The 20,327-nt window shown below is 46.9% G+C and overlaps 1 protein-coding gene across 1 annotated transcript in view; it reads left to right on the forward strand.

The window, feature by feature from the left end:
* LOC120383787 (heparan sulfate glucosamine 3-O-sulfotransferase 3A1-like) overlaps positions 1–19,013 on the forward strand; it is an 80,106-nt gene extending 61,093 nt beyond the window's left edge. Inside the window, 1 exon segment of the mRNA XM_039502043.1 lies at positions 18,395–19,013. Within this exon segment, the coding sequence (XP_039357977.1) occupies positions 18,395–19,013 (619 nt within the window).
* Positions 19,014–20,327: the final 1,314 nt, after the last annotated feature.

A 20,327-nucleotide genomic window follows, 5' to 3' on the forward strand; every position in this document is an offset into this window, starting at 1 on the left:
ACAAATTGCTGGCAGACCACCTAAGACAAAAGACTTCTGCATTTAGAATCATGGCCACCCATGATGAATGTGGTAAATTTTATGTGCATCAACTAAAGATATTAATAAAGAGTTATACAATTTCCATAAAGATCTGTACAAATTGGACACGAATCCCACCACAGATGCTTTGGATCAGTTTTCAAAAAATATTAAATTACCTCAAATTACTGCAGCCCAACGTAGAAATCATGATGTGCTCCTAACTGAGGATGAGTCAATTGAAATGATTAAGAATATGGAAGTGGGGAAAGCCCCCAGGCCAGATGGCTTTCCTGCCAAATTCTGTACACACTTTCTTGACCTCCTGCTTCATAAGATGCTTAAAATGTTTAATGAGTCATTCCTTTCCCCTGTGCAGAGGGAAGCCCTAATATCAGTTATTCCTATAAACCAATAGTACTGCACTTTTGTCCTGACATCATGGAAGGTTCTACTTCACTTCTGTAGCTGATTGTCTGAAATGTACCTGCTAGCTCCAGCAGATGTTTCTGTATTGAAATTGAACAGAAAATCCTAGCACCAGTAGCAACTGTCTCTTTATTGACACCAAGCTGTCAAATCAATCGGACCGGATGTCTTGCCTTCACTTAGGAGCCCGTCATGGACCACGGTCCATTGTGTTAGGTTCTGTACAAACATAGAATCAAAAGACAGACTCTGCCATCTCAGGTTAAGCCCCTAGCTGCCCACTCTGTCTATCTCTCTATCTCACTTGCATTCTCTTCCTCTCCCTCTACACAGATGTATACCCAAGACCTTCATTTGTGGCCCAATCCAACTTCCAGTAAAACCAACGGACAGACTCCCCATTGACATTAATGGAAGTTGGACTGGCTCTTAACTCCTTTTAAAACATCTCATTATTTTTTCCTTCTAGATTTCTCTGAATGTTTCCCACAATCATTTTGGCTTTTTGATTCCCACAGACTCTTTATTAGAAGCTGGACTGCCTCTTTCTATTGATTGATTTCATCTGGCATCCAAGGGAAGGGAAAGAAGTAGATTCAAGTCAATCAGATGTGCCCTGGTAGTTAATCAAAGAAAATTTATAGCCTGGCTGGATGGTTCAGGCCAAGAGAGAGAAGCTGATTGGAAATATTACCCATACCCACCGAATGTTAGGGACATGTTAATATCTTCGGGTAGACTTTGGCTTTAGTTCATGTACATACGCAAACCACACAGACACAATAAGTTATCCGTCACAAGAAAGCCATTCCTTTTCCTTTTGTTGGCTGATCTTGTGCAAATTTTAGTCCTGCTTTTGGGAACTGTGGAGGAAAGCAAATCTCTGGTGATAGTGGGTTTTGTTTTTAAGGAAGTAGCACTGAAAGGTCATCTCTTAAAAACAGTTTGAAAGAAGAGATCGACTGTTTTTTCCCCTGAAAGAGAACTTTGTGCTGTGATAGGGAGAAATGACGTGAAAGTTCAAGTCATCTCTCTGGACAGATGCCCTGCCAGTTCCTCCCACCAGCCCTGACCTGAAAGGCATGCTGAGAAAGCAGCCTAAGTGTCTACGGACCATATGTTCCATTCTTTCTGGGGAAGGTTCCATATTTCCACACTGCTTCACAGTGCTGCCACCTCAGCTTGCACCAAAGACAAACCGCACCTGGGGGATGGGTGCAGGGAGATTTAAATCTTGAGTGATTAGAGAAGATGGTTTTGGGAACAAGAGAAGTAATGATGGGCACATCTGTCTGTCTACCTAAGTTCTTCTGTGGACACTGATCTCTCTAGGATCTCTAGATTTAGAAGTTCTGTTCAGAGAAGCACCTCTAAGGCTGGACCATCCTAATGTTGTCTAAAGTGCCTTGTGATCAGTGAAGACCACACGTGGCTGGAACCTTAGTTGTTTTTTCCCACTTAGATCTGGCCAGTGAGTGGTTGTCCTGTTCTGGGGGAAAAAATTGAGATTTCAAAAAATGTCCTGTTCTGTACTGGGACAGAAGTGAGACCTTCTGGCATTTTTTTGTGAAAAGTGTGTGTGTGTGAGAGAGAGAGAGAGAGAGAGAACTGAGATCTTTCAATATTTTTTTTTAAACGAGAGAGAGACCCAGACCCCAGGACAGCCAGTGCCTGGTGGGTGGTTAGAGCACTAAACTGGGAGACAGAGGTTCAAGTCCCTACTCCTAATTAGACAGAGGAAAGACTCTCCCATAATCTCATCTGAGTGTTCCAATCAGCAGGCTATTCTGGGGTAGGTCCTGCTTAGTCTTTCATGTCAGAGCTATTCTATTGTGTATAAATAATTAAATATTCATTGGGCCAGAAAGAGAGAGACGGACTCCATCGCCCAGTGGTTAGGGCTCTAATTCCATCCTGGACATGAGGAACCTTTCAGAAGAAAGTTTTGTTGAAACTGATCCTGTCATGTGAAAAGTTTTGGTTTCAATGAATCATCATTTTCTGACCAAAAACCATTGTGTTGCAAAATTTCTGGCCAGCTCTATTCCCAGTGCTCTGTCTACTCACCTCCACCCATGAGGAACACGGAAATCACCTGGCTTTTTGGAGACAGCAGCATTGCTATGCTTCTGGGTGAAATATGTCTGATTTTCCCACTTGGATCCCTCCCATAAATAGACCACTAACATATTTACCCAGCTGGGTAATATTTGAAATGTAGATAGAAAAACAGCAGACAAGAAACCAAGGCAGAAGACACTGTGAAACGGGGACAAAGGATCTCAGAATATAATTACCTCATCTTGAATACTGGTTGGGTTATTGGGCTGGGTTTTTTTTAAAGCTGTGTATGTTGTTAACTCTCGGCACCAAAGGAAATATGTTTTGTTTTATCTCCTCCTGCCACATATGCAAAGCCCTGATAATTCTGCATTAACAAGCAAGCTTCATTTTTAACCAAGCTGTCACCCAGCAGAGCAACGACACATCGCTGCTGCTCCCACAGAAGTAGCATCCAATTAAATCATTTGTAACACTGATGTCACTGACAGATATGTGCTCTCAATAGAGGAAATATGCACCATGCATTTCCCTGCTGATAGCACGGAGAAGTCAAACTGGCACATGTGGTTTGCTGCGTTGCGCGTTCAGTCCCATCCAATGTTGTACAAGCACTGAAGAACATAAGAGCGGCCATACTGGGTCAGACCAATGGTCCATCTAGACCAGTATCCTGTCTTCTGCCAGTGGCCTGTGCCAGCTGCTTCAAACGGAATGAACAGAACATGGCAATTATCAAGTGATCCATTCCCTGTTGTCCAGTCCTAGCACCTGGCAATCAGAGGCTTGCCTTGTGTTATCCCTTTGGGATCAGAGTTGGGAATCCCATTGGGAATCGTCATATTTGATGGGATTTTTCTTTAATAAGAAAAAAAAAGCCACTGTGGGTTTTGGAGCCAGACTCACCCTGTAAAAGAAACTGTCCACCTTCCTGAAGCCTAGAGGAATGAATCACACAACACAACTAGCCAGTCTCCCCCTCCCTCCCGGAACCTCCCCACCTTTATTCCTGGGATTCATTCTTTCACAGTATAGACCCGCATCAGCCAGTTTTCCTTACACAAAGAGTTAGGTGTGGGAAGCCTTATCCTAGAACGGGAACAACTCTGTATTGGTTGATTTCATCTAGATATAAGAAATATCTCTTTCCGGGGTGCATTCTAAATTCACCTGGGGCTCAAGCCTTTACTCACCCAAAACTACTGTGCTAATAAGCAATGGTCACATAAACACCACCCTATACCAGAAACCTACTGACTGCTAGCTTCCATCCAGGACACACCAAACGATCAGTTGTCTACAGCCAAGCTCTAAGATACAACCGCATTTGCTCCAATCCCTCAGACAGCGACAAACACCTAAAAGATCTCTCAAGCATTCTTAAAACTACAATACCCACCTGATGAAGTGAAAAAACAAATTGACGGAACCAGAAGAGTACCCAGAAGTCACCTACTACAGGACAGGCCCAACAAAGAAAATAACAGAATGCCACTAGCCATCACCTTCAGCCCCCAACTAAAACCTCTCCAGTGCATCACAGAGATCTACAACCTATCCTGAAAGATGATCCCTCACTCTCACAGATCTTGGGAGACAGACTAGTCCTTGCTTACAGACAGCCTCCCAACCTGAAGCAAATACTCACCAGCAACCACACACCACACAACAAAAACACTAATCCAGGAACCTATCCTTGCAACAAAGCCCGATGCCAACTCTGTCCACATATCTATTCAAGTGACACCATCATAGGACCTAATCACATCAGCCACACCATCAGGGGCTCGTTCACCTGCATATCTACCAATGTGATATATGCCATCATGTGCCAGCAATGCCCCTCTGCCATGTACTTGGCCAAACCGGACAGTCTCTATGCAAAAGAATAAATGGACACAAATCTGACATCAGGAATCATAACATTCAAAAACCAGTAGGAGAGCACTTCAACCTCTCTGGTCACTCAGTAACAGACTTAAAGGTGGCAGTTTTGCAACAGAAAAGCTTCAAAAAACAGACTCCAATGAGAAACTGCTGGACTGGAATTAATTTGAAAACTAGATACTATTAACGTGGTCTTGAATAGAGACTGGGAGTGGCTGCGTCATTACACAAATTGAATCTATTTCCCCACGTTAAGTATCCTCACACCTTCTTGTCAACTGTCTGCAATGGGCCATCTTGATTATCACTTCAAATGTTTTTTTTCTCCTGCTGATAATAGCTCATCTTAATTAATTAGCCTCTTGGAGTTGGTATGGCAACTTCTACCTTTTCATGTTGTCTGTATGTATATATATCATCTTACTATATGTTCCATTCTATGCATCCAATGAAGTGGGCTGTAGCCCACGAAAGCTTATGCTCAAATAAATTTGTTAGTCTCTAAGGTACCACAAGTACTCCTGTTCTTTTTGCCAAAACTGACTGGAACTCTAGCAACCTGGGTTCTAGTCCTGGCTCTTCTACATGCCTGCTTAGTCCTCTTGAGCAAGTCACTTCACTGCTCTGTGCCTCAGTTTCCCATCTGTAAAATGGGGGTAATGCTACTGACTTCCTTTGAGATCTATGGTTGAAAAGTATTAGGTATACTACTGATTATTATTCATTTGAATGGAAGCCACCTGAACAGTGAAAACTGATTAAGGACTCAGGCTATGTCCTTCAATGGCCAGGTTGTTGCAAAACAGATTCAAACTATTATCTTAAAGGGGCAGCATCCCACTTGGTCACAGTTGGCTCCTTGTACAGCTCACATGTGTGTAAACACATACGATATGATCTAAAATCAGTGCAACCACAGGCTCAATGTGCGTGTTAGCGAGTGAGTAGGTAAGCTATGTATGTGTGTACGTTGCAGGTAGGGCTCATCCCTTCTGGTGTTATGATCTTGCAGGATCCTTAGGTTACAGTAGGGCTTCTCCTGCTTGTGTGACAAATAGATTCATCTTTGGACAGACACCAACTCAACAGCCTCACCCCTATGCTCAGATAATGGAACCGAATAGTGAGTGGGTGGCATGGCAATGCAGGAGATACAAGCTCATCCAGAAGAGCTGCAGGAGATGTGCACTAATCAAGCAAATGGGCTGATCATGCTCACCTTTACTCCTGTGAATAGATCTTACTCAAGTGAGTAGTCCCATTGCCTTCACTGGGACTATTTACCCAAGTGAAGGACTGAAAGTCTAACCACTAATTTCTGAATGGCAGATTGGAAACAAGTGGAAGCGTTTCAAGTGTGTAAGGTATTTGTTGCTTCACTTCCTCTCCTAAGATGTTGTGCAGCCGTGCTGTGCAGTTGTTAAACAGCTGCCAAGTTCCACCCCAGAGGTGGCTACATTTCAGCAACATTGGACATTGTTTATAAGACGAGAGGTTAGGGGAAGAATGACCAGTTTTTGCCACTGTAATGAAAACCCTTGAGCTGTAGCAAATATGTTCCTGCATCTTCTCTGAGTGTCACTGTAAGCGATTTATTGTCAGCTTCAGTAACTAAGAACCTGCCTCTTCTCTCGGGGGCAGATCCTGTGCCAGGAGCCAGACAGATCCCCCATGGTATGGCTACCCAGGGGAAACAATTGGCAGGGTTTGGAGGTGTCAGTGTCCCTCTTCTGCAGCAGGAACTCGGCTCTGTGCTGGCTCCCCTGCATGCTAATGCAGAGACGGGACCCAAGGAGAAGCTCCTACATGGATCTCCTTGCCCAGTCCTCCTCTGCAGAGGGATGCTTTAGGGCTAGGGAGGGTGCTGAAACCTCAGGCCTGCAGCAGTGGCCTGTGGTGGCTCCCAGCTGCTCTGCTCCCTGGGCAGGGAGCTTTCCTTTCCCCTCTTTCCCCTTGCACATATCCCTAGTGCCTGGCCCAGCTGCTGCTGGGCTGAATATTCCTGTTGCATAGCCTGCAGTGGTGTCTGCAGGCTGGATGGGAATGGTGCATTCCCACTGGTTGTCAGTGCAGTCCCATCCAGGCCTATGCTGCCCAGTGAATGTGTCGTAGAGCCAAGAGAGAGGGAGGCTGAGCATTGCCCTTATATTTCACTATAAGCTCCATGTCATAACATCAATAAGATTCTCCAGGCCATACGGTCCTGGGACCGCGGCCCTTTAAATCCCTCGGCTCTTAATGACTTTGTGACTTCTAGAAAACCTAGCTTTATGTAAACAATTTGTCATGGAGCTTCGGCGTCAGCTTCCGTTCCGTTCCCATCGTTTGTCTGGCAGATACTTAATGGCCTGCGTGCCCTTTAGGGGCCATTGCTAGGTCAGCGGGAACAAAGCCAACGATGAGCATAAGCATCAGCTTCAGTGTGTGACGCTGTGCTCTGCCGAGCCGTCGAGGTGCCGATAAGTTCTGCATCCTCTGGCCTACGGTGTCCTTTGTTCGCAGCGCCCAAGGGCATCTGCATGGAAATAGGATCCTCGCTGCTTAGGAGCTCATCTCGTCCTGCTGATTCCTCCTCCCTTGCAGGCCTCTGCACCTGAGAGCACAATCAGCCCTTGCAGCAACCCACTGGGATGTGGCAAAGAGAGGCTTAGAATGCGGAGGGCAGCTCTCTTGTCTGCAGCTGTGGATACAGCTGCCATTCACCATGTCCTGGAAGAGCTGTGCTGCACCTCGAAGCTGGGTAGCTTTCTATCCCTTTCTAGTTTCCTAGTGTTCTGGTAGTGAGGCTGGATGGCCAAGTGGTTAGGGCACTAGCCTGGGACTTGGGAGATCTGGGTTCGGGTCCTTCCTCTACCACAGACTTCCTATGTGACCATGGGCAGATCAGCCTTGATTCCCTGTCTGTAAAATGGGATTGTGGTGCTACCCTATCTCCTAGAGTGTTGTGAGGCTAGTTACATTAAATACTGTAAAGCAGTTAGCTAGAGGCCGTGTAAGTACCATGGATTATTGGCACATGTGACCAGGGCCCTATTGTGCTAGGAAGAGTTCATGCACCAGTGTACCTCCATAGTTCACATCTAGGCCTGAGAGGGTAGCTTAGCTCTCATAGCCCAGTTAATCTCTCACACTTCCAGAAAGGCCCAACGGGTTTTCGGGAATTCCAGAGGATCATGGAAAACAAACATCTTCCCATCCACCAGGATCTCAACAATGTCCCTCACCACCACGTGAAGTCGCATAAGCCCTTTTGGACCCATGCGTTTAACCTTCATCAATGCAACTTCAACCCTGTTGAGGCTTGGAAAGCTGAATGGAATTCACAAAAAGCCACAAATAAACACCTCATGAAAGACCCGATGCAGGAAGTCCCTGGCTTTGATCTCCCACAAAGCTCTTGGGAAACCCTAAAGCGCACCCGCACAAACCATGGCAGATGAGGATACTTGCTGCACAAATGGAAATTTAAAGACTCTGCAGTGTGCACCTGTGGTCACCCAGAACAGACCACGGATCATCTAACAACTCAGTGCCTGATTCACAAATATGGAGAAGGCATCACAGCAATACACTCTGCTACTCCAGATTCAGTTATCTGGCTTAACCATCTGGATGTAAAATTATAGTTGTTGCTCTACATTTACATCAGCCATATGAAGACGGCTTCCAGCAATGGTGCCAGTTACGATGTTGTGTTTTTTTTCTTTTTGTCCATTTGGAACTGTAACGAAACTGCCAATTTCTATCACAGTCACTTCACTGCATATAGATCATGGAAGGTGCTGACTTTCAGTTGCTACCAGCCAGAGCTAGACTTGAATAACCTATAGAAATATAAGCTGTATATCCCGGCTGAAACCGGTTCTTTGAGCCATCCTTTACATTCTTAAATAAGATATAATTCCTCAGGTGGACAGTAAGCAGCATGTGACTGGGAGTTGTTCAGGGATCTAAGCTGAGGAAGCACAGTGAGTGAGCGGTGTAGCAGAAATGATTCTAAGAACTGTGTTCAGATAAAGGAGAGTTAGTTAGTCCTTTGGGGTCCAGTTCTATAAGAACATAAGAGTGGCCATACTGGGTCAGACCAAAGGTCCATCTAGCCCAGTATCCTGTCTTCCAACAGCAGCCAATGCCAGGTGCCCAGAGGGAATGAACAGAGCAGGTGATCATCAAGTGATCCAGTCCCTGTCTCTTGTTCCCAGCTTCTGGCAAACAGAGGCTGGGGACACCATACCTGCCTATCCTGGCTAATAGCCATTGATGGACCTATCCTCCATGAATTTATCTAGTTCTTTTTTGAACCCTGTTATAGTCTTGGCCTTTAGCTAATCCTCTTGAAGGAACGCCACACACAGAGGCAGTTCCCTGTGCCAGGTGCTACAGTGACACAGAGATGATTCATAGATTATCACATGGTCAGTTGGGATCATTCCACTGCACCCCAACAACACAGTGTGGCGCCATCATGTCATAGCACAGCCCGACAATGCAGCATTGTCATAAGTGACCGTTCCAGCGTAGCTCCAGCACAGACACCTGAACACTGAGCCTGGCCTAGGCCAGCTGGGACAAACAGGTGCCACTAGGCGTTCTAGGAAAAGCCTGGGCTTTGTTTGCCAGACCCGGACACCTGACGAGTGTGGGTCCCAGTAGGGGTCAGTGTCCATTGACTCCAATGACTGTGGTGTTAAAGCAGCTTTATTTGTCCCTGCTGCCTGCGTTTGAATTCACAGTGCTTAAGGTGCTGAGCCTGGAGTGGAGCCGCCATTGTCTCACGGCCTGGTTTGCAACAGGATCAACTTCAGCTTTCCCAAGGCACTGGGGGCCTGGATAGATTTAGATTGGGACCCTGGACCACTCACTGCATCCTATCCACCGATGCATTAAATCCTTCCCAAGCTGTAAAAGAGCCCAAGAAGGTCTCGAGGCAGGAAGTCGACTGCTGCAATTGAGAGAAAAGTGGCTGATTGGGGAAGGAAATTCTCCTTCATTTTCCCAGACAGGCAGCAGGTACTGGCTGTCACATCTGTGAGAGACGCACAGACACCAGGGCTGCTGCTGCTGTTTGAAATGAGCCACCGCCGTACGGGAGCTGGTCTTCAGAATGGCTCCGCTTCTGCTGGTTTTATTGCTAATCGCTCCCCGCTTTTCATGCTTAGCGTAAAAGGACACAAACAAACTGGAGGCGATAGCAGCTGTTTTCATCCCGCCTTCCAGCCCTGACAATGCGGAGATGGTTGCAGTGCCGGGATTTGATGGCAGAAGCTTATTGGGGAGGGGGGAAATTTACCTTCTGCTGTAAATGACTTGTGTAAAATATACATCGGTACATATGCTCATGCTAAAATGAATGCAGCAGAAAGAGCTGAAGACACACACGTGTGAATTCTTGCCTGTGGCCCCCTTGCCTGCACCCAACTGCTCCCATGTTAGTACCTAGAATTCCAGAAGTCCTCAGCACCCAGCAGCTCACGTTGTTCTCAATGGCAACACTTAGGTGCTGAGCAATGTTGACATTCTGGCCCAGGATTCTAGCTTTGTTTGTGGCCACAGAAGTGATCTCACATGAGACTCAGACAAATAATAATGGTAGAACGGAGGAGCTGTGGTCTCATCAGATCGAGCTGGGGTTGAGCCCACTTACGGCTTGGATGGGAAGACCTTGGAGGTTTTAAGGACAGATTTTTGAAGGCACCTAGTGAGATTATCAAGGCAGCTGACTCCTATTGGACTCGATGCGAGTCAGGCATCTGGGCACTTCTGAAAAAGCTCACTAAGGGTACGTCTTCACTACCCGCCGGATCGGCGGGTAGCAATCGATTTCTCGGGGATCGATATATCGCGTCTCATCTAGACGCGATATATCAATCCCCGAACGCGCTCATGTCGACTCCGTAACTCCACCAACGCGAACGGCGGTAGCGGAGTCGACGTGGGGAGCCGCGGACGTCGATCCCGTGCTGTGAGGGCGGTAAGTAATTCAATATCAGATACTTCAACTTCAGCTACGTTATTCACGTAGCTGAAGTTGCGTATCTTATATCGATTTTCCCCCATAGTGTAGACCTGCCCTAAGTGCCTGTCTACATCTTTAGGTGCCTCAAAGCCTTTAACAATGTGGCCCTTAGTCCTTATGAAAATCAAGCCCTCGTCTCAAGTTGGACACTCAAAATCAGTGGATGCTTTTGAGCTTTAACCTCTCTTTGTCCACTTGCCCGAGGGGCTCGGAAGTGCATGTTTGTAAATTGCTTTGAGATGCTTAGAGACAAGCAGCTGAAGAAATACAAAGCACTGGAATACAAAAATGCACATGCTGTATCTGTCCTAACAGCCCCAGTCTCTGAGCTCACCACATCCCTGGCTATTAACCCCTGAGTTCCCTAAGGAGTCTGTCTTTGTATCAGCTGAGCCTGGCGCTACACCGACGGGGAGCTCTGCACCTTTCAAAAACCTAGTACTGGAGTCAGTGAGTTTTGGAAGAAGAATGGTTGGATTTTGTGCTGCAGGCCTACAGACGCTTCAGTGATGCATGTAGGACAAGGGCAGCATGTCATAGTACGAAAGAGGAGAGAGGATGTTACACTTCTTTAAGTTTTGCCGTGCCCCAGGCTTTCTCTTGTCTTGCTCCTCTGAACTGTGCTCATTCCAGGTGTCCATTGTGTCATCAAGTGCCTGGCCGTGTAGTTGGTCTGGCTTATCAATGGAACAAATAAATGCCTTCACTTTGCAAATCTGGGCTGGGGAGGAGAGATGCAGTTAAACAAAGGCTTTGCCTCCATTGGTCAACAGCTGCATTGAAATCTCTTCTGTCTTTTTGAGTGACATGGCGCCCCTTCAAGTTGCATTAGGATGGGGAAAGGGTGCTGCTTTGCCTTATTGATTGCCTACTGTCTGCAAGGTAAAGGAGGCCTGTCTTCATATGTTCATACCATGCATCTGGGAGACAAGGACTGTACCTCTGCTCTGATGTCTTTGCTGCATCTAATTTCCACAATATTAGGGCATATAATGACTGCTAGCTCTGTACTGACCGGACACTATAACAGGTGTAGCCAGTTAGCAGTCCCCAGTCTGACAGCTGGACTCTCTAGGCCCGGGGTTCTTGCTTTTTCCATGCTGTGACCCCCCTGGTACAGCAGGAAAAGTTTTGGGAGAGTGCTGTGACACACCTCCTCCACCTGGCCCTGTTAGGCCGCAGTCTCCAGGTTGAGAACCCACGCCCTGCCTCAGCCAAATTCATCTTTGGGGTAAGTCTGTCAAAGTCCATGGAGTTGCAGCAGGGATTGATTTACCACAGTGGCTGTCCCTGCCTTCGATTACCCAAATGGAGACGTTCCTTGTCTATAGGCAGCATGCTCAGCCTTGGGCTTGGGGCACTCTCCTGGCCTCAGTAGTGTAAGCACAACAGAGGGGTTCCTTCAGCCACTGCGTTCCTGAAGAGTTCCTAGGCTCAAGCTTGGAACAGGGCCCAGCAGGCAGAGATGGGCGGAAGGAGCTGATGAACTGCAAAAGGCTGAATATGAATAAGTACAAACATCCCAAAGGCCCCCTTTGAGGGAAATCTTCCTCTTCTCTTAAGCAATTAAATAGGACCCAGAGCCCCACTAAAATTAAAATAACAAAATCCATTTATTCTGGCAGAGACCATTTGTGAGCACCTTTGCCAAAACATTTTTGTGGTGCTGGTCTTTTCAAGTGGCTCCTTTGCAATAAAATCCAGATGCCATCCATCCGCAGAGCCCTCCAGGCAACTGGTGATGTCCATGAAAGATGCCCTTTGTAATTGATTAATCTCCCCAGCGCTGTGGTGGTGCATTCCCAGTGGCTCCCAGCGCGTTTCGTTTGGCTGACCCCAGCAGAAAAGGAGCATATTCATTTCTGAGCGCTGAAGAAAGCCTTTGTGCTGGAAGGAGCTCACAAAAAGGGTTAAGCTCCTAACTGGGAAGAGACAGCTGGGATTGCAAGAGTTATCAAAACACAAACAGAAGTAAGCAAAGCTTTTAATTGGCCTTGCTGGGCCGCCATTTCCAGAGCCCCTGCCTTTGCTGATCACAGATTGTCCCGTTGATTTACTGACCAGCTCTGCTGCGTCCTGCCCCAGTGGAATCAATTGGCCTCAATGGAGCTATTGACTTTTTAGTGGAGTTACACTTGGGGTTTAAAATGTTCCTCGCCTCCTGCTCTCTCCCCCCTGACACTGCGAGGGGCTGTCTGCCTCCCAGCCTCACCACGGAGCTGGGCGACCCTGAAGGCCCGGACCTAGTTGGTAACAAGAGACAGGTCAGGCTGTTGTGACAGGGAGCTAAGCTGCCTTCAGAAGTTGTCTGTCCCTCTAAGGGTGCGGCAAAGGGTGCTTGAGCCGTGTATGGGGGCTACCTCCTGCCCCTGCCCTGTGACCAGCACTCAGTGGTATTTTGTCATGTGTATGCACACAGACAGATTCGTTATCCACACTTGCGTGAAGCTTATGAACGTAGGCGTAAATGTGTGCTCCCCTACAATCCCCTGGGAACACGGTAACTATCAGGCTAATTAAAGTATTAGCAAATGCTGGTAATTATCACAGCTGCTTTGGTGGGAACTCTCACTTTACTTTTGTTAGATCTGGGCCCTCTGCATCCTCACAGCTCAGGGTGAATCAGCATTTCCATTATCAACCCCCATCTCCTCCATCCCACTCACCCCCTCTAGGAGTTTATAGCTTGCTTTGGTCATAAAACTTGTGTTTCAGGCTGAAAGCCTCTGCCACAAAGTCTCAGCACCCTCTGCAGCATTCAGTTGGGAATCTCATTTAAATCAGTTTTGTCGTTTAGAGGTGAGTGACAAACCCATGGAACTCAGCTCCCCATGCCTCAGAGCAAACCTCCATGCTTCAGGGCATCAGGCCGCTGCCAGTTGATGAGGGTCAGGAAGGCGCTTTCCCCGTGGGCTTGGTTATAACCCCCTACTGTAGGGTTTATTGCACTTTCCTCTGAAATGCTTCAAACAGGCCACTGTCAGAGGCAAGGTACTGGACTGGGTGGACCACTGCTTTGAGCCTCTCTGGCAATTCCTGTGTTGTAGTATCAGAGAGGTAGCCGTGTTAGTCTGGATCTGTAAAAAGCAACAAAGAGTCCTGGGGCACCTTATAGACTAACAGATGTATTGGAGCATGAGCTTTCGTGGGTGAATGCCCACTTCGTCAGACGCATGCAACCCACGAAAGCTCATGCTCCAATACGTCTGTTAGTCTATAAGGTGTCACAGGACTCTTTGTTCCTGTGTTGTAGAGTATCCAAGGCAAAGTCCTAGAAATGCCAAAGAGTCTGTAACCTGTCAGCCAGTCTTGTTCCTTTCTGGGTAGCAGGAGACAGGCTGCTTGCAGTATTGCCAACCCCAGCTCTCAAAAATCATGGACCAGGCCCCAGAAAATTATGAGATTGGCTTAAAAATCATGGGATTTTTTTGTAAATGTAGTAAATGTCGGATTTTTTTTTCCTTCTGTTTTTTTTTACCCATTCAGGTAGCAGCCAGGTCAAGTCTTCAAGCTTCTCTCTATAATAGCAGGGGGCAAGAAACACCCTCTATTTTAATAAAATGCAGAAAGAAAGATGAGATCCTCACCTAATCCTTGGACTCTAGGTGCTTGAAATCAATGGGAGTTGGTTGCATAGCCTGCTTAAGTGCTTTTGCACATCCCACCAAGCACCTATCTGCATTGTTAGGTGCCTAAATACCTTTGACAGTCTGGCCCTAAGTGCCCGAGTCACTTTTGAAAATGGGATTAAGGCTCCTAATTCAGGTGAATTTGAAAATGTTACCCTTAGTCTCTCTGGGCCCCAAGTCCCCAGCTGTACAAAGGGGATGACAGTACTTCTCTGCCTTGCAGTGTCAGATACTCTAGTAATGTTACCTTGTGATAGTGTAAGGTATGGTGGAATGGAGGAATGGTGGAACTCACTCTGTCTCTCTGATTTCATGTCGCCATTGAAACGATGCTCAAAACTCCACTCTCGTCTCTGCTGCCAACAAGCAGCTAAGTATGATCAAGATCTTCCTAGCAGCAGCCAGTCATGCCGCTTTTTCAGTTGTCTGCACCTACTCTCACACTTCCTTACCGCACGGTAATGACGGTACGTCATGAGGCCGGAATGAACGGCTCGTGGTATGAAATTAAAGTGGGCTGTGTTTCTTTCGTGTAGCACAGTGCTAGGTCCTAAGCCCTTTGGGACAGGGGCTGTCTCTTTGCTGTGTGTTTGCACAGTGTGTAGCACAAGGGGGTCTTGTTCCATGACTGGGGCTCGGAGGAGTTATGGCAATGAAAATAATACAGGCTAATAATACGTTGTAACGGCTACATTGCAAGCTCCCGTTGTTCTCTGTTGCACTGTACGTTTAGGTTCCTGCCTGCAGATAGGGTTGCCACCTCTGAGATACAAAAACTCAGAACAGCCGGGGTGACACTGAGCCCATAAAACTGGACAGCTGGCATCACATCCTGAATGTCCTTATCGATTTCCCAGGACTGCTACCTCAAACAAAGGAGGATCCTGGGAAAACCTGGGCAGGTAGCAACTCTACCTTCAGACCCTAACCACAACATGAGCCCCAGGAGGGAGAGAGTGCCATTGGATGGCAGCATGCCTACTCTCCCAAGATCACATGCATGCACTCCAGCTACCTTAACACCTCTCATTCCCTTTAAAGGAGTTGAATGCTTCCAGACTTGCAGTACAAAGCTTCCAAACTGGAGAGAGACAAGTGAGTACCTGCAAAATGGGCATTGTTGTAATTGGTGCTGCTGTGCGAGGAAAGCTATTCACAAAACCTGCCTTGTCCGGCCAGCGACAGCTAATCCTCAGCCTTGTCAAGGGCGCGCTCTTTGCACAAGCATCGGTGACACATGGCACGCAATAAAAAACATTCCTCTAGAAACAATCAGTCGGTTCTATCTCATTTGTAACCTAACAACTCAGCCTAGTTTTTTGTTGGAGCCTTTTTGATCGATGGCTTTAATTTTGCTGGTGTTTTGCACAGGGTTCCAGTCCAGATGTTGCCACTGTCAGACGGTAACAGCAATATGGGCTAGGGGCAGTTCATCATGGCACTCGGGTTCTAGTGCCAAGGGGAGGTCAAAGGCTAGGGGTCAGTTGCTGATTTGATTACAACCCCCGTTTTTCAGGGGCAAAGGGTGCGGTTTCTTTGAGAGCTCTTTTTTTTTGCACTGAGGTGAAACCTGCTACCAGTGCAGCAGGCATCCTGCTTATTTTCAGGGTCCTCTGGGAAGAACAGGCTCATTTACAGCGGATAGCAGCTGTTTGCAGTGAGACTCGACAAAAAGTAGATCTGAGGTGGCTTCTCACTTGGCCCAGTACAGGTTCATTTGAATGACTGGCATTTTGCAGCCATTGGGCTCATTCAGAGGTGCCCTGTAAGGTGGCATGAGTCTAAGGGGATCAAACATGGGGCAGCTCATGCCCTGTGGCCTCTCAGCTTTGGTGACAGCAGAATGGGTTTGTGATCAATATGCTAGACTGGGACTGAGGACGGTTTTGATTCAATTCTCTGCTAGGCCACAGATGCTCAGTGTGATCCTGGGCGAGTCTCTTATTCTTCCTATGCCATAGGTACCGACTTTCAGCTTTCCCCAGAGGTGTTCCACCCCAGCTTGGCCCCAAAGCCCCTTCCCCCATTCCGCCCCTTCCCCCAAGGCCCCACCCTGGCTCTGCCTCAACTTGCATGTGTCTGTCTTAACCAGATTCACGCAAAGAAGCTCATAGTTCAGGCTGGCACTGTGAGTTCATTCCTCTTTGACTAAGCACTGCAGCGAATATAGGACCAGCTCTTGCAGTCTTTTCTCAGGCGAAATGCACACTAGCATCAATGGAAGCTTGGCCTGCGTAAGAAGCCCAGCATATGTCATTTGTTTTTAGATCTTGCAGAGTTTAGGCCCAGCAAGGTGCGTTGCACCTATAACGGTGGGTAACCTTAACCCTGAATTCTCTGGCCTTTTGTGCATTGCATTGAATTCTTAGAGGCAAAGGCCACCTTTGCTTTTCCACACCACTTCACTCCAAAGGCAATGGGAGTTTCATGAATGGACAGGAAGGAAATGTGGAGTGTAGAATTCCTTGGGGTGGAGGGGAAGGAGGAAAGCATTGAGGGCAGGGGGCTAGTACTGAACACTTCTAGGTTGAACCATTGTGCTGTCTACTGGACAACCCCAAAAGATAGTCACTGACAGTCCTGGCCCTTTAAATTCCTCATACCCTACAGGAAGGGAGTGTCTTTCTTACAGGAACTCAGTGTTATTCAAGCCGGGAGGCAGGAAATCCCAGTGTGGGCAAGGAGGAATTTAAAGGGACAGGACACTGGTAATTTATAGATTAAATTAGTTCTTACTGTGCAGTTGCAAGCAAAGGTTTGAGTTTTTTCCGGAAGTTCCCTGTTATGTTTTCATACCATCTGCTCTTGACTGAGACGCGGCTCTGTCCTCTACTGTACGTGCCGATATCCATGTGAAAATCAGTTATTCTGAGACAGGCCCATCAAGTGCGTTGCCACATCTCCCTAAGGGTATGTGTTCACTGCACATGAACGGTGTGTTCTTCACTCGGGTTAGCTAACTCAGGTTAAAAGAAAAGGCAACTCAGCTTTTAACTCAGATTAGCAACTCGAGTTCAACCCAGGCTCCCCTACAGACTTTACCTTGAGCTGCTAACCTGAGTTAAAAGCTGAGTTGCCGTGTCACACGGCTACGTTAATCCGAGTTAAGAACATCTTTTTTTTTGCAGTGAAGACATACGCTCTACGTAACTAGAGAGTATGAAACTGCTCTGTACAGTAATTGCCTTGACAGGTGTTGTTTGTACAATGTTATAAGACGCTATTGCAAGCGATCCTGGAGGCACTGGGACACTATAGTGTTCTCAGAGAAGCCAGAACCCCAGTAACTACTGGACCTTGTTTCTTTAGAATTTAGTCCCATTGAACATAAATGGGCAGTATCATAACTGATCCTTACTGATCCACTCTTCACGTCGGTGCTGTTGATCAGTTTTCAGTCTGCTTTCTGCACCGAGAGCATTTGTGTGGATTAGCTTAATCCAGTTCCAAAACAGATTAAGCTAAGAGTGTCCACATGGGGAGCTAGTATGGAATAGCTATTCCAGGCTATTTCCCCATGTAGATAAGCCCCAAGAGCCTGATCCAGCTCCCACCAGAGTACATGGAGGTATTTCTGGTGACTCCAGTGGAAATGGATCATCAGGTGTTGCTACCTTTCCTGTTGCATTAACTTCATTAGTATGATGTTGCGTTCTTGTCTGTTATGTTTCCATGTTGACAGTCTCTCCACCCTAGCTCCCTGAGTAGATCATGCTTTCTGTGGTATTGCTCTTCTCTGAGCCACTGGGACGCTCCAATGTGTCTGCCTGGAGAGGGGCAATCCATGTGCCCACCACATTTCTGTTACTGACGCAACTCAGAGGTACCATGCGAGGGTGGAACTGTTTGTTAACGGACATAGCCAATTAAAGAATAAGGCGGAACATGCAGGTGGAGGAACATGCAGCTACGGTCAGTAAGGTCACAGCAACAAATCAAGTCACCCTAAGCAATAGAAAGGAAATGGGAAACTCCCTTACTTGGGTTTCAGGCCTGTCCCATGAGCCTTGGTGTGGAGCCCAGCTTTCCCTTCTGTTTCCCGAAGAGCCACCCATAGGCCACGGTTCAGCAAAGTTCTCAGGACGTGCCTCACTTGAAAAAACGCTCAGGTCCAGTGCAGTCAATGGGGCCACTCATGGGCTTGAAATGTGGCCTGTGCTTAAGTACCTTGCTGAATCAGGGCATCATAGCTCTTCCCCTTCACCACCTGTGCAGGAGGAGATGGAGTTAACTCCTTGGTCACCAGGACACAGATAGTGTCCTTGCATCCTGATGCTCACTCCCAGGTCATCGCGTGCCCCGCTCCAATGATATTCTGCATTAATGTGTTTTCTCTCTCTGTTCCGGTTAGGGAGCTGATGCCCAGAACCCTGGATGGGCAGATCACCATGGAGAAAACTCCCAGCTACTTTGTCACTAAGGAAGCACCTGCTCGAATCTCTGCCATGTCGAAGGGCACCAAGCTCATCGTGGTGGTGCGAGATCCCGTGACCCGAGCCATCTCCGATTACACGCAGACTCTCTCAAAGAAGCCCGATATCCCCACCTTCGAGAGCCTGACCTTCAAAAACAGGACTACAGGCCTGATCGACACCTCGTGGAGCGCCATCCAGATCGGCATCTACGCCAAGCACCTGGAGAACTGGCTCCTCTACTTCCCCATTGGGCAGATCCTCTTCATCAGCGGGGAGAGGCTGATCAGCGACCCTGCCGGGGAGCTGGGCAGGGTCCAGGACTTTCTGGGCCTTAAGAGGATTATCACAGACAAACACTTCTACTTCAACAAAACCAAGGGCTTCCCCTGCCTGAAGAAAGCTGAAGGCAGCAGCAAACCCCACTGCCTGGGGAAAACGAAAGGCAGGACCCACCCCAGTATAGACAGAGAGGTGGTGCAGAGACTGCGGGAGTTCTACAGGCCTTTCAACATGAAGTTCTACCAGATGACTGGGCACGACTTCGGCTGGGACTGAGGCTGAAAAAAAGAATAATTTAAGAAAAGAAAAAATATAATATAATATATATTTTTTTTACATATCAGAGAGGAAATGTAAGAGGTGTGCTGAAAACGCTCTCCATTCTGTTTGTTCTTTTTGACACAATGTCACTGCTTGGTTTGTTTTCTTTCCTCTATTAGCAGCAGGTTGGTGTCTGCTTCCATGGACGAGGCAAGGTGGCTGTGGGCCAAAGCTTGGTGCTATTGAAGTCAAGAGGGCTCTGGCCCTTTAGGTCAGTGGTTTCAGGATTTGACAGTATGTCTATAGAAAAGTCCAGGAGCAACATTTTCAGCTTTGCCTAAGTGACTTAGGAGCCTATGTTCCATTTTCAAACGCGACATAGGCACTTAGAAGAGCCTAACTCTTATTGAAAGTCAGTAGGATTTAGGATTCTAAGGCCCAGATTTTAAAAGGTATTTAGGCATTGTTGTGCTCAGCCTTGCAGTGCCTAACTGATTTAGGCACCTAAATTTCATCATTAAGATTGTAAAAGCAGCAAAGAATCCTGTGGCATCTTGTAGACTAACAGACGTTTTGCAGCATGAGCTTTCGTGGGTGAATACCCACTTTGTCAGATGCAAGTAGTGGAAATTTCTACTACTTGCATCCGATGAAGTGGGTATTCACCCACGAAAGCTCATGCTGCAAAACGTCTGTTAGTCTATAAGGTGCCACAGGATTCTTTGCTGCTTTTACAGATCCAGACTAACATGGCTACCCCTCTGATTGAGGCTCCTAAATGCCTAAATCACTTTTGAAAATGGGACCTAGGCTCCTCAATCAGTTAGATATTGCAACGGTGAGCTCAGCAACACCTAAATACCTTTACAAATCTGGGCCTTGGTGACTAAGGGCTGGATTTTTAAATCTATTTAGGTGCTTAACCCCCAGGATAGGTGCCTAAATGCCTTTAAAAATGTATCTCTTAGTCACTTTTGAAAATAGGGCTTAGGGTCCTAAATACCTAAATCACTTCTGAAGATCTCAGAGTTGGTCAAGACATTTTTTCCTGTGAAAATGTTTCTCAATTTTTTTTTCACTTCTTTTATCAGTTTTTCTTTGAAATGGGGGGAGGGGGGGGTTGGTCCAAAAGTGGAAAAAAATTCTGTCATCAAAAACCAAGCTTTTTTTCAGCAACTGGTGAAAAACTGGAGGGTTTTTTATATACAAAATTGAACTAATTTGGGTTTTGGTTATAGAAAGCGGGGGAGGCAAGGAAATAGGTTTTGACAAAAACTGATCTTTTGACATGAAAATCTCAGTGTAGTCAAATGGCCGTTTTCCAGCCCA

Source organism: Mauremys reevesii, linkage group 15 (assembly GCF_016161935.1).
Source record: "Mauremys reevesii isolate NIE-2019 linkage group 15, ASM1616193v1, whole genome shotgun sequence".
Classification (NCBI taxonomy): domain Eukaryota; kingdom Metazoa; phylum Chordata; order Testudines; family Geoemydidae; genus Mauremys; species Mauremys reevesii.